At 41.4% G+C, this 14,807-nt stretch overlaps 1 protein-coding gene across 2 annotated transcripts; it reads right to left on the bottom strand.

Annotated features, from left to right (window-relative positions):
- Positions 1-458: 458 nt before the first annotated feature.
- ZFYVE21 (zinc finger FYVE-type containing 21) lies at positions 459-13,648 on the bottom strand. Of its 2 annotated transcripts, XM_054400347.1 has the most exons (8): positions 13,517-13,648; positions 8,161-8,211; positions 6,870-7,038; positions 5,115-5,190; positions 4,274-4,365; positions 3,395-3,448; positions 1,838-1,980; positions 459-550 (listed from the first exon to the last, which is right to left on the bottom strand). In XM_054400347.1, the coding sequence occupies exons 1-8, from the start codon at positions 13,646-13,648 to the stop codon at positions 515-517; spliced, it is 753 nt and encodes a 250-aa protein (XP_054256322.1). In that variant the 3' UTR covers positions 459-514. The 2 variants fall into 2 exon arrangements, with proteins under 2 accessions (XP_054256322.1, XP_054256323.1); XM_054400348.1 differs by lacking the exon at positions 3,395-3,448.
- Between the last annotated feature and the right edge of the window lie 1,159 nt (positions 13,649-14,807).

Genomic DNA, 14,807 nt, shown 5'->3' with positions numbered 1-14,807 from the left:
AGATGTTTAAAATGAAATGTTTAAAAAAATCCCAAGTGATTTCTATAAAATTTTATCTAAGGCAGATTTTATTGTACATTGATTTTAAACATTTGGATAGAAGGAAAAACCTGAGATCTATACCCAAAAGCTATTCTCTGCAGAAGAGACAGACATTTGTTTGCTTTTTGTAGCAAACAGTATATATAGAATTGTTACTATAAAAGTTGTGCTGTACATTAGCTGTAGTGCAGGTCACTTTCATATTAAGTGCCAATAAAGGCTTAACAAAATATACAAAGTCTTAAAAGGTGAGGCTGTTTAAAGCATTAATTGTATACATATTGCACACTATAGTGAATACTCATGGTTCAGGAAAATACTCACATTGCATTTGCCAGTTCTTACAGAATGAACCATGCTGGAATGAGGAAGGGTCAAGAACAGCAAATGTTAAGAGCTCTCACATTCAAAAGTGAGAGGCAGGTCCATGGAGGCTGGTGTCTTCCCTCAAGTGGCCAATGGTTTGCTGTTCTTACTGGTCTCGGGACTCATAAAGAAGTTTCGTTGCCTGTCAGGAAGGCAAAGTATCACTGCGTTAACTGACATTCCACTTGCGGCCACCTAGCCTCATTCCTATCTCTCCTAAAATTTCTTTTCATCACAAGGCTTTAACGTCACCCTCTACTGTTCTTTTGACTACAGCATTTAACAACAGTTAGGTACTAGTTTTGAGACTGGTCAAGGTTACCTTAAATGCAGAACCTGAGATTACTGAAGATTTTAGCTCAACTTGTATTTGTTTCTTCTTGTTCAGAAATGACCATTTGTGATCAAAACTGCCTTGGAAAAAGCTAGAAGTAGTATTGGTAATCTGTCTAAACATATGCCATTATTCTATTATAACAATTTTACTCTGTTCTATATTCCTCCTACCCCTTCTGCCTCCTCCTTGTAAAGTTTTGGCCAGGTGTTCTGCTTGTCTCAAACTGTAACATCAACCAGCCCCATGCAAATGGAACAGATGGGCACTCTCTAGCTCCAAGTCCTTTTACATGCTGTTAATAAGGACCTCTGGAGTCTCAGTGCACTGACTGGTTATTCAAAACTGAGCTAAACTCTGGTCAGTGGAGGGATGGTGTTCAGCTTATCCACAAAATGCCAGTTGTAGGAGTTGAATGGCTTGTGAAGGATGAATTAGAATGGGTATAAGGAAGTGCTGAATGCCAGTACAATGGTGGCATGCCACTGTGCTGAACACTGGGGCTAGAGATGGCTGGGGAGCTTAATAACATGATACTGAAGCAAACAGCCAGACACTTGCACTTGCAGACAGCTTATAAATTACAGTTTGAATTATAATTTGGGTTTTGTCTCCTGTAACTCTGACTTACAAAATTTCAGTTTGATTAGCCTTACAGTGCCTAGCAACAAAAGACAGAACAGTATTCTACATGGTACTACCCCACTGCTGTTCCTGCTTTCAAAAAAACAACTACTTTGAACCTTCACAAAGAAGTGAAAATAATAGTTTAGGTGCAAAAAAAGTATATGCACCTTCTCCAGTGAGTAACAAAAACCCAAGGATCTTGAAAGTCTGTAATTCCTACTTCTTTCCACCTAACTATTCAGGTAAGACCTTGGGAAACCCTTTGTAGTGTATCTTCTTCAGATATCTGAGCGTAAAGCTAAAGTGACATTGATAACAACAACCCATAGCTTCTGTTTTCTTTGCCACAAGGCCCCAAAATCCTTAGTAAGAAAAAAAGACTCCCAAGACTGCATGCTCATCAGTGCTATTAAGCACCCATGAAAGGGTTTTCCTCATCCCTCTCTAAGTTATGCCTCCTTTGCTTACCTTATGCATAGCTGCCAGCCAGCTTGCTGACAGCTTCTTGTTACAGCTGAAATCTTCACCAGCTGTAAATTTCATCTGCATGAGCTCCTCTGATCCTGGTACTTTGTACTGCAGAACCATACCTATGGCACGAGTGTTACCTCCTGAAAAAAGAAACAAACTCTTGAACAACGACAGGTTTTACCAACTAAGTAACACAACTTCTTCTCACTAATAAGCATCTTTGAAGAAAACCATCTCATCACTTAATTCAGAGCACAGTGGACTAACAGCTGCTGCATCAAAGGTCATGACCACAGCAAGCAATGGAAATGCGCAGACTCCTCTCTGGCAATTACTGAGGCAGACCTTATAGAAGCTATCAGATGAAGCCACTAGCTATGTACACTAAAACCCTCAGTTTTCAGTATTACCATTATTTCTTAACTAGGTGCCATAGTTTCATACTGTAGCCTGCAGTTTGTAAACTGAATTAGTAGTGTCCAGATACAGTGACACAAAGTCTGGCACAGAAGATAAAAGTCCCTCCAAACCTGGCAAAGGTGGGGAAAGACTCTTACACAAGAATAAACAGTGACTGGCAACAGCATTTACTTCCTGAAGGAAGTCCACTCCAAAGGACATTGCTCTGACAACAGTGTGATTTCAAGATATTTTTATCTCTTTAGCTGCATTGAGACTAAGATAAACCAGCACAAAGATACAGAAATTAAATAAACACTTTGCTTCCAATACCACACTTCATTGGCATCACTTCCTGAAGCAGCAGGGCGCAGGCTGAGCCCCAGAACACCACCACCACCACACAGAGAAGCACACTTTTTTGGCTAAGTTCCTTTTAAAAGCATCTGCATGAGAGGGCTCCTGGAGGCCATCACTGCAATATCCAAGAAGTGAAACAAAACAATCTCAGTCTAAGCAATTTCAGCAAAACCCCATAAGCAGTGTTTACCATGTAGGATAAATGAAAATCCAGCTTTATCACTTGCTCTCCTGCATCTATCTGGTCAGACTAACAGATAAAAGAACTACTTAAACCAGTGGAAATCAAACACCTACAGCCCTGACCGGTTTGCCCAGGCCTGGCATTCCAGGACATTACTGAGTCAGGCAGAACATGCCTTACACAACAAAAAGTTTATTTCTTTTAAAGATACATAAAAGCAAGCCATCAATTAAGTTTTATTTATTCAGTACAAAGCCTTAATGGAGAAGACAAGAAGCATATTACTCATTTTTGGTGTACACAATTCTGCACACCTGTTGAAGTAATGGTGTGTACCATTCAAGATAGTATTTCTCATCTTCTCTCTTCCAGCATGGGTAATAGCACATGTGGTCTAAAAAAAGGCTTTTAGTGTTTTAGTTCTTCAAAAAGTACAAAACATTAATTCTCAGTTTACTAAATAGATGAGAATAAACAGACACATGTCAATTTGAACATAACTTAAGCTGAACAGCTATAGATCAAGCAGAACAATAGCACAGCAGAGGAAGAAAGATGGGAAGGGGGCCATGACAACATGCTAAGGTGAGTCATGCTCAAACTGGTGATACCTTCAGTAATATGCTGGCTCTCCAGAAGGCTGGTGTAAGTGTGAATATCTTTTTCTACCATCAGGATGGAAGGCAGGCAGGCAAAAAGATAAGCAGTCAGAAAAGTAGTGAACAAGGAACTACAGAAGCATTAAGTAACTCAGCAACACATCTGGTTGATTTGAATACAAGGTAAGTTTATCGGAATTAACATGCTGTACTGCCTGAATATTGCACAGACAGGCTGTCTCTGATTAGACAATTCCAGCAGTGACAGAGGTGGTGCTAGAGAACAATTATTAAAATTCCTGACCTTGTTTGTTCTCATTTCAGTGAGATCATACTCAAGTTCATCCTGAAATACTCTAAAATCTGGTGAGAGATGAGGCAGTAAGTAGCTGCCCTGATTCAGATGTTACAAGTTTCATTTGGCCACCCCTTCATCTTGAATTAAATTAAGAAAGCATAGTTCAAGAATTTATTTTCTCCCCATAGTTTCTCTTTCACTGTCCTCAAAGTTGTTGGTACCAGCAGAGGAGAAATCACAAATGAACTCTGGAATGGAAGCCACCGAAGACCTTCCTACGAGCTCTTCATCAATAGATGTTTAAGTTTAGCCAAGAGAAAGGATCAGAACAATGTCCACCTTTACTCAGATTTATTGAGAAGCTCTCCCATATTATAGCTGTAAGGCAATTTTTCAATTCTTACATCTTTCCCAAAATCCCAGCAGACACACGGACAGGGTTTCATGCACTGCACTCTATTCTGAGAGCAGATATAACTATGTAGTTACATCTAAATTACCAGTAACACAGAAATGCACTGTCTACCTCAAACAATAATTACGACTTCATGTATTTTTTTTCTTAATAATTTCTATTTAAATGAAAAATTTACCTCCAGGAGTAAATCCCTCAGTGAGTATCTGAACAGTTGAAATCTGTATAATTTCAATTTCATAGTGGCTGTCTCCATCCAAAACCAGGTATCTACATAACGGAAGAAAAACTTTTAATTATTTTTTTAATACAATACCAAGTTCAAATCAAAGGAAAAAAAAAAATTAAACATACTGTCTCAGCAACTCGCTGTTTATATGGTCTTTGGGGTAGAAGCAGAGAGAAATCATGCAGGAAAAATTACTTTTCACTCAAGTTCTCCACTTAAAGGGAAAAAAAAAAACAACAGCAACAAAACACCAACAAAAAAAGAAAGAAAGAAAGAAAAAAAACAACCACAAACCCTATAATTCAGTTTTCTGGGAGACTCTTTCAAAATACTAAAAGCATTCTTCAGAATTTCTGAAGAACACAAGGTCTAAATTGTTCTAGCCAACAACATTGTAGGGATGACCAAAGTAATGCTTTGGCTGCAATGTTAAATGATATGCTGCAGTGTTAAGAGTCATTCTGAAACACGCTCTTTTCAGGGGCTGTAGATTTTTCCCTGTTCCCTCTTCCTATGATCCCCCTATCAGCTGGCAAAACCACAGTATTCCAGTGGCACTGAGAGGCATTAGCCGTGAGTGGAGTTCCACTGTTCTAGTGCATTCTGATCCACACTGCCAGTGAATTCAAACTTACTTCAATAATGTTGTATTTACCCTTGCAATGTGATTACTCTCCCCAGTATCCTCACAGCATGTTACTCTTGCATTTTGCTTTGGGTATTAGATAATATAGCTGCAAGTGCAACAGTAACATAGTTTACAAGAGCCATTTCTATCCATCTTTCTCACCTCTGATTGTTGGAAAGTCGACAAACCATGAGCTCAGATTTACCAGATGTTCCCAGCGTCACAAAGAATGTAGCACCTGGAAAGAAAAGGTTTAGTATTCCAATGCAGCACTTAGGAAGCAACAATCAGGTATCAAAAAGAGTAGATAAGTTTTACTTAATTACACCTAATACATTGGATTAGGTGAATTAAGAGACTAATTGAAATGTGAATATCAGAAGAACACTCGACTATAAGAAGCTGATCTTTAATTATCATGTTCTGAATCACAGGACCTTTCACAGCTGCTATGTGCTTTCTCCCCCATGTTGTAGAAATATAGATGGTATCAAAGATGAATCTTTTTTAAACTGAGAACAGATCTGGAGATGGCAAAACCAGGCAACTAAAGAGCCAATCTTGTCACCATTATACAAACTACTGTTTCAGTATTCAAAAAAATATCTGTCACAAGACTCTTAACAGCATAATGTGACCTTCAGGCCTATGCTTAATAAACAGATACCTCTTTTTCATTACTGAAGGCTAGCTCTCTCTTACTTTGAGGTCAATGAACTTCAGTCTTCACGTTATGTTTCTTCCTGTGCAAAACAGCTCCTCTGACATTGGGAAAGTCATCTTAGCTAGTGAGGTGATTCATAACTTAAAGCAGACTACACGCCTAACCACTTTATTTCCTCCCTGCCTCATGCTCCCTGTATTACCTAATACAAATACTGCTGGTCTGGGAAATGAAAAAAATAGCAGTGTACAGCCCTGCCAAAGAGTCTGCAATCCATCTGCATGATCTGAACCACACAGATCTGAACCACGGCCTACTCCACAACTTTACACAGTCTCACTGACCCCTCAGCACAGATCCCCAGTCTGCTCCTAGAATGAGACAAAGACAACAGCCACAAAACAGCACAGGACGTCACAGCCACCATCTCTGTGACCAATATCTGAGGCTCTACAGTAACTTCAGGCTTGAATGCATTGCAGGACAAGCTTTACAAAAAGCCTTCAGTTTAAAATACATTATTTAAAAACCATCTACACTCTCATCTGCAGAGTGGAGAATGATTTGTGAGTTACAGGGATGTGCATAGTCCTTTTTGAACCTAGAATCCCCTACAAACTTTCACACTAACCAGACGTGGTTTGGCTTACCAGTTATACACATGAACATCACACTGAGAGCCCATCAAAAGGCACTGAACAATCACAGAATATTTTAAAACTGAAGACTCAGCTATCTTAATGTAAGTGGAACCAAACTGCTGTATTGCATGTAGCTTTAATGCTATGCAAAATTGAGAAGTCATGACAATCTGCCATAACCATAGCTGTAGGCTATAGTCAAGATCAAAGCTCACAGATGAAGCTTGAAACAAGCATTGTCTCTTGGTAAAAAATATTAAAATAGTCTCTATTGTAAAGCATTTTTCATCCTTATTTAATGTAATGGGAATATGGGTAAAAGATTCATCATTTTAAGAAAAACAAATTGCACACACCTGTTCTCAGAGGTCTCACAAATCACCTTTAATTAAATTACTTTTTGTAAACAAGAAAGTGTAAAGTTCCCTCTAAGTAAACCAGTAACGCATATTATTAACTGGCAATAAGAAATGTAACAATCAGCCAGTATTTAAAGGAGACAACTGCAGCTTTTTTGACAAGCATTACTCCTGATATTTATTACATTTTTTTAAGCCAGCCCTTGAATAAATACGAATGAGCTCAAGCCATACACACACATCCAGTCCTTACCATTCATGAGCACTTTAAGCTGTTTGTCGTAGAACTCTGTTTCTTTCTGAGAGATGAGAGCACACTCAGCACACTGGCGCACAGGGTCCACAAAGCACATACGAGGCAGAGGCACTTTTTTACTGCAGCACTTGTCACAGAAACACTTCCCACATCTTCGGCAGTGATGCTAAGCACAAGAGAACATTCTGTTTATTTACAAAGGGAACGATTGTGGAACAGCTTTATAAAGTAACTGCATTAACTCTCCTCCTTCCCAAGAAACAGAACAGTTTCTCAGGTGTGAAACACACAAGCTGAGGGACAGGCAAAAGGACATTTAACTGCTCAAATGGTAGAAATATCTGAACACTAAGGACTGAGTATAGTATCAACAGCACTACAAGCCTTCGGTGGCACTCTGTGAGCATGCTTCTAAAGAAGACCAGAAAAGACACTGAAAGGGTTTCTCCAGTAAATCTTTCACCTTATCGCCAATAAAAACATGGGTAGTTTCTAGGTCCCTTCCCATTTCCACTGAAAGATCTTAGGAAACTTCAACTGGAGATCCTATTCTTCTACCTTAAAACTTGAGAATAAGTTTTTCCCATGAAGAAAGACAAAAATCTTCATCATTTATCAGCTAGTATAGTACAGATCTAATGAACTTATGAAATCAGAACTGGCAGTGCAATGTGCTTCAGAGCTACTGAATGTACAACAAGTAGCTTGGCTCCATATCACTATCAGGGTGTAACAGCCCCAGCAGGTGTTCCTGATGCAAGTTCTTGTGTCAGAACAAGTATTCCCAGGTAAGCAAGAACCGATCTGTAGGTCAAAGCAAGTTTGAACAGCTTGATATAAGGAACTGATACACTGCAGTTTTGGTCACCGTTAGGCTTTCCTTCCAAATATTATGCAAAATTCTCCAGAGGGCCTACTTCCCAGGGCTACCTCCATTTAATTCCCAAAACTAACAAAAGTAAAACATAGCATCCTAATGAGTTAGTGCTTCTCAACCAAAACACTCAAGCCAATCAATCACCATGCTCTTAACCCATTCAACTAAAAGGTAAAACAAGAACTAGGAGAAAGTACTCTCCATAATTGGAAGTATTGTACTACGCATTGAGCAACAAGAAGAATTTCAAAGAGAATTAAACAAAAAGGACCTTTACTCAAAAAAAGAAAGAAAAAACACTTCAAGTTACATCACTCGCATGCTAATCTACTGAAATCATCTACATTTTAAGTCAAGTAAGTTCTTATTAGTATTTTGCAACAGTTAATGCCTTATCTCGATTTCTCTTACCTTTCTTGTTATGAAGTCAAATTTTGTATCACACTGCATACATCTTGGGCACTAGAAAACAGAACAAATTAAGATTAACCTACAAGATTTCTAAACCCTTAATCCTACTGCTATATATAAAGACTGAGCTTTATGTTGTACTTTATATTCTTTTCTAAAAAGAAACAACGCCAACAAATTTCCACCATTCCCCTTTTAACCATGGATAGCTTTCATTTAGTATGTCAATTGTATTGTAGAATTGTAGTAAAATAACATCATCCCCATTTGTAAGACAGAAAAAGCTGCTGAACTCATTTCCCTAAGGAATACTGCATCCTGCCAGCAGTCAAGCTACATTTCAGGAGTACTTATCACAATTATGTTTGGCTATCCAGGCAGTCATATATTCGAGAGTCAACTGTTTATATAAAAATTGTCATCCATTACCATACTACAATGTGATGCTCTGTTGATTCTCTACAACCTGGTTTATGTCTTTCAGTGCTCTCAATACTTAAAACATTTTTGAAACATGCTACGTGATAGTGGCTTGGAAGAAAATTAACTAAGACATCATTTTTATTCCAGCTACATAATGTCATGTCCTGAAATACCTCTTGCCTAAAACAAGCTTACGCCCACACTTCTCAACAACAACAAAAAAAGCACCATTAAGAAATTGAAGAAGTCTCTCTCTTGAAACTACATAGAGTTTACGGGGTAATAGTTTGGATTTTCTGAACTCCCAGCAGTGATCAGTGATTGTTAGATAATTAAAATTTTCTGTATAAAAAGTCATATACCAAAAAAGCTGGATTTTTCACCAAGATGCTAAATGTTTTAATCCACTATATCAAAAAAACACTCTCCAAGGTTCATAATGCAATTATCGCTAGATTTATTTATATTACTTATGTATTTATTTATTTATTAATGCAAAATTATGCCCAACATCCAAATCAGGGGAACATGGTTAGAGCTTGTAGTCAGTTTCATAGCTCTAGAAACCAAAACGCCTCAAGCCAGACTATCTCACCTTAAAAGACTACAGCACCTTAAAACCATGCCCTAGGCTAAGCAGGTGCTATTTGCTGTTTGCCTTTAATTAACACATTTCAATACTTAACCCTACAGATTCCTTCAGGTTTCAACAGCTTTTGTCATCTATTTCAGGGACGTTTCCTTCAGCAGATACTCAGTCATTGTCATAAATTGAACAACTATAGCCACAAAAATTTTACAGCAGCTGAAGTAAAAACTCTCTGGAAACTTTTCACTTTCTTCTGAAGCAGAAGATTGGTAATAATCTCCGGTAGTTCACATGAAGCATTCTGATGTCTAAACAGAAGGTTTACAAACGGAACATAAATAGCTACTTGCAGTCTTTGCTACAGTCAGCTGTGTGTTTCTAAACTGTACACAAGAGAACTAAAGGTGTTCCTCTGTTGTTTCAAGTAACACTGAATTAAGGCATCCGGCCACCTCTTCTCACAATGGCTGTAAAAAAGCTCATTCTAATGTTCACTGATGAACAACCTTCAGCATAAAACAACTTCAGCATTCCCCAGGTTTCCTCTCTATCAAGCAGTACTCTACAGTTAACATCACATCTTAATTTTACACTGACCTGGATGTAATGTTTTAAATTTTGATACATGTAGCTTAATAGCTTTTCTAGGAGCTCAACTTGGCAAGAATTTTGCTATAGTATGAATTTACCAGGAGTCCACTAATGCAAAAGTGAGAGGTTTTTGTCAGAAATTAGAAAGCACAAGCCACAAAAACTAAGGGGGGAAGGGGAAATCTGCTCTTCTAAATACTGTCCTAAACAGATTTCATTCACAATGTTATGTTAAACATACAAGCTGCTTTTCTGGAAAGAACAAAGTTGTTCATCCTCTTACTTAGTATAAACTCTGGAGAAAATATTTCTCAATTCCAGACCTATCATGGTAACACTGCCTGGTATATAAAGCAGTCATAAATAAACTGCAAGTCAAATGTTACCAGGCATCTGAGAATTGGATTTTCCTACAAAAACATTCTTACACAAGTAGGCTAGATGCACGTCTGCTTTAAGTAACCAGAGTTAAGTGAACCCATTTGTGCAATATCAACGTCTGCTTTGCCTGGGAAGAGATCTCTGTTGAAGAGCATCTTGAAAAGTGAATTCTTCCTATTCACCCAAAAGCTGACATAGAGAGCAGAAGAGTACTGAATTAAGCTTTATTGCTTGAAGGGGTTTTTATCACATTTACAGAGAAGGAGGCATGATTGTTTTAGAGTTATTTTTCACGTTTTCAAGATGCAGGCTTTTCTAATAATAGTGCAAAATTGGTGTTTGGTCAAGTAGAAACAAAAATATATGAATAAGAGATTATATAAAAATGCACATCACAAGTATATTAATTTCACACACCACTGTGCTATCAGATTACTTTATATAGCAAGAGGAAAATGGAAGAACATCTAAGAAGATGCTGAACCTTGTTATTAATTTAAAAATACTGAGAGCTTGTTCATCATAGAGTGGAACTTCTTACACCTTTGCTGAAGTGTGGTAACAAATACTATGGATTCAGCCAGAGATGAGAATACTATAGATGAACAGGAAGCTATAGTTACACCTCACATGCTTTATTTGCATATAAAATTACAAAATTAATCAAGACGTGATGCAAGGTATATACCTGGTTGAGCTTGTTAACACAGTGAACTTCTGCAAATGTGAAAGTTCACAAACTTGTCAAATCACACCTCGTAACCAGCTGATGCCAGAGTGGAAACCACCACAAAGCAAACACACAGCAGGCTGGGCTTATGATGCTTTCTGGTATGGCAAGCTGCACAGGGTCAGTTCATTACCTGAGCTGCACAATTTTCCAACAGTCTGAGCGCAGCAGCCTTGTTGTAACTAGTGCCAACTCTGAAAGCCTGAGCAGTCAGAGAGCTACCTGAAGCTCAGTTCACTCCCACAGGGATGAAGGAGCCCCAGGGAATCACTGTCACCACATCTGTAAGCTTCTCTTGCACATCCCAGCTCTGAGGCACAGAGAGTTCCTCAGCCACATAAAGATCTGGTACACAGATGGATGTCACAGGGTTTGGCCACTTCTGCACTCAAACATACAAATTTTACTCAATTTCTAGTCCAAGAGTTCCTTAATAGGAACATCATTAGTTGAGCTCTAATGATAATTAACAAAAAAATTCAGGGTTGGACAAGGTACATGAGGTGACCAACATTTTAAGCTCCATTTCAAGTTTGCAAATGCATTCAAAACCTCTGCCTGTAATACACTTCCTCTCCGTATCAAACACCACCTAGTCTGATGCAAAGGCAACAGTCAGTTAAAAATCAACACCACCAGCCTATGGACCAAAAGGCTACAAGGGAAAGTTGAATTTTAAGGACAATAAATACCTGCTGTACAACTGTAATATAAAATTAAAACTTTAGAACACACATCAGACTGATACTTAAGTCTGTATATTTTAGATACATCTACCTAGTATTAATAAACCCCACTACAACCCTCGAAACAATCTTCAGCTGAATTACAATGGTACTATATATTGGAATGAGTCAGAAGTGCCTTGAGTTTTGTTAGGTTTTTTTTACAAAACCAGTCTGCTACAATTAAGGACTACTGAAATATAAAAACACATTTCAGAAGGTCAGGGAGAATAAAACCTAATTTCCATTTCACTGTTATGTAAATTCTATCCAATGACAGTGATGTCACGAATCAGGTTTCCAGGTGGTCTAGGTCCATGCACACAGGGCGCAGCAAGTCACCAAGGCAGCAAAAGCAGACCCACTTGCACAATAACCACTCAGACTTTGCTACAAGCTCACACACCCCATTTGCAACACACCCAGTGCACCACATTATCTATGGTGACAGCTGGGTGGGAGTCCCAAGAGCCAAGCAACAGTACTTTCAATGACTCTCAGCTCCAGTCACAGAAAACTTCATCTTATTTATACTTCATAAGAGAGATAACCACCTGCTACTGATGATGAGGAGGACTATTTTAAAAACTAACTAAATAAAAATCCCTTAAGTATGAAAGAGAGTAACTTGAGAAAACTCTCAAAAAATATTTTAGCAGATTGCTTGTTTAAAGTAAGTCAAGAAGCCACTTTCCAATAAAGGGTTGTTATTTTGGACAAAACCAGTAACTCACCATGCACCTTGTGACAGCAGAGGCTAGTCTGTGCTGCTGAAGCCTTGCAGGCAGACCCAGTGTCCAGAATTACTAGTTTTACACAGAACTTTTTGCCTCAAGAGATACGAGGTAGGAGGAAAATTTTCTTCCTCGTTCCTAACCAAAGAGGACATAGTGTTCCCATACAAAACAGACCAACCACGTCAGTATCTGGCAAAGAATGGCTTTGTTTAATGACTGCCTGCTTAAATTCATACTGGCTCATCTAAAATAAATCTTCATTCTGGTCACATTTAAATGCACTAGCATGCATCCACACCACAGAAAGCTGGCAATAAATAAACAATTGATTCTAAGTTGTACTAGCATATGGCTGTAGGGACTGTAAATAAATAATGCATATTACACAAAATCTAATATGACATCATTTACGTGAAAAGTATTTGAAAGCAAAGTTGACTGAAATAGCCTAAGCTATTCAATACTTGTTTAACTCTGTAAAGATCCACACTGTGAAGCAGAAGGGCTGTTTTAACTCAGCTTTACTGCCTTAATACTTTGTATTCCTTTATAAGCATTTAAAGGGAATGCTTCACTATTAATGCTGCATAGGTTGCTACACTTTTAACTCATTAAGCTCCTCGTTAATTTTAGTGACAGGGCCACACGTCCCTGCAAAACATGTGACGTTCCTTTTCAGTCCATTGATCTAAGCGAAATAAAAAACTATAGCTCACAGCTGAAAAATCGCAACCCGGAGATCTCCTCCCCTGCCATGAGGCGAGGGGAGCCGAGCCCAGCCCTCCTGGCGGACGCTCCCCAGCACCAGACGGGCTGGACAAGCGGGCGAGCCCCCGAAGCGCCGACTAACCCCGACCCTGCGGCAGCTGGTACCCCCTGAGCTAAAAAGAGCCCCGCAGCTGCTCCTCCCACCGCCGTGCCTCGATCGGCAGCGACGGCAAAGGGAGAGAGGCGCCGTGAAGCCAAGCCCCACAAGGAAGAGGAAGAGAGATCGCAAGCCTTCGGTTCCCGGCCCCTTGGACCGGTCGTAGCCAGGCGAGGCGTGTCGCGACCAGAGGGAGTCAGCGGCCTCCGAGGCGGCGCGGACCGAACGGGCACAGGGAAGCCGCTGGGGCGCGCAAGCTGGGGCAGAAAAGCTTCCCCGGGGAAGGAAAGCGCGGCGCCCCGCCCCTACCGATACCTCCTTGTCAGGCACCCAGGGAGGCTCGTCCAAGCCGAATGGGCTGCGGGCAGAGCGGTGCTCGGGCACCATGCGCAGCCCGCTGGGTGAGCGCACCAGCTTCTTGGCATCACGGGCCTCACAGCCCGACATCTTCCCCCTCAAACCCGGCCACCGCTACTCGCTCCCACGAGACTGGCAGCTCCGCCACCCAATAACCGCCTAGACTCTTTGGGATGGGCACGGCGCAAGGCCAATGGAAAGCAGCGAGCCGCCACGCCCCGCTCACCCGCTCCACGCGACCAATAGAATACCGGCTCCGGACTTCCCAGCCAATCCTGCGCCTCCTGAGGGTTGAGGCTGGCATGCCGTTCCTTTCCCACCCCTGTGGGCGCTCGAAAGCGCACGCGCGGCGGAAATTGCCGGCCCCGCAACCCGGAAAGGAAGTACGAGCTCGTCCCAGTCGCGGACCCTAGTTCCGCGTTCACGGAAGCGTGATAGCCAATCAACGAGCAGTGCCGCGCAATGGGCGGGCCAGGCTGGCTGCGGCTTTGAGGAGCGACTCTGCAAAGGCTGCACAGCTGGTGGAACAATGTCTGCCCTCCAGGTCCTGCCGAGTGGCTTGTGCTACCCAATGGCACTGGAAAACGCTCCTCTCCTCCGCCGCTTCCCGTCCAGCTCCGCACAACAGGTTGCTACCGGAGAGACAAGCGTCCTCTTTGAGGACTTTTGATTGGCCTGCGACTAGCGATGTCGTAGGTAAACCGCTCGCCGATTGGCTGTGGCCTTTACCGGTGTTTATGGCGGGTGGTTCGTAACGAGAGTGAGGGCGGCGTGGCAAGCCGCCAAGTTCCCGGCCTGGGGAGTGCCCCTCTGCCGGTGTCCCTCCGCTGCTAGCCACCTTCTGAGCCGCGTCGAAGGCTCCCGTGAGGGTGCCGGCTGTGGTGAGGCGGCTTCTGCTTGGGCCGGGGGCTGCGAGGCTGATGTTGCGGCAGGGCCCGTCCGGCTGCTCTGCTCCCCCTCAGCCGTCCTGCACTGCGCTACCCTCCGACGAACGGACCGTAGAAGGGTGTTACTGCTCGCCGTTCTCAGTGGCTGGGTGGGCAGCGGTTGACCTGGGCAGCTTCTGTCGGTGCCTTGTCCGTGCACACTCCAGGCTTTCCAGCGATTAGATCCTGGTGATTTTCCTCCCTTCCCCAGTGCCTCATACAGTGGCTGCGATGGGACGGCTTCGTGACAGCGGAGTCTGCAAAATGGTTTGGAGTCCGTAGGGTCGAAGGTCCTCGTAATCGAGATTAATCTCAGTAAGTTC

Source organism: Indicator indicator, chromosome 4, assembly GCF_027791375.1.
Source record: "Indicator indicator isolate 239-I01 chromosome 4, UM_Iind_1.1, whole genome shotgun sequence".
NCBI lineage: Eukaryota > Metazoa > Chordata > Aves > Piciformes > Indicatoridae > Indicator > Indicator indicator.
Note: the sequence above shows the minus strand (reverse complement) of the source record. Positions and strands in the feature narration are given on the sequence as shown.

Bases quoted from the DNA above. Each gene is read 5' to 3' on its own strand.
- ZFYVE21 (XM_054400347.1), bottom strand. From the start codon at position 13,648: ATGTCGGGCTGTGAGGCCCGTGATGCCAAGAAGCTGGTGCGCTCACCC. The intron at 8,212-13,516 runs GTATCGGTAGGG...TCTGTTTTCTAG, and splicing joins CCTGGGTGCCTGACAAGGAG to TGCCCAAGATGTATGCAGTG. The intron at 1,981-3,394 runs GTATCACCAGTT...TTCTTTTTTCAG, and splicing joins GAGCCAGCATATTACTGAAG to GAGGTAACACTCGTGCCATA.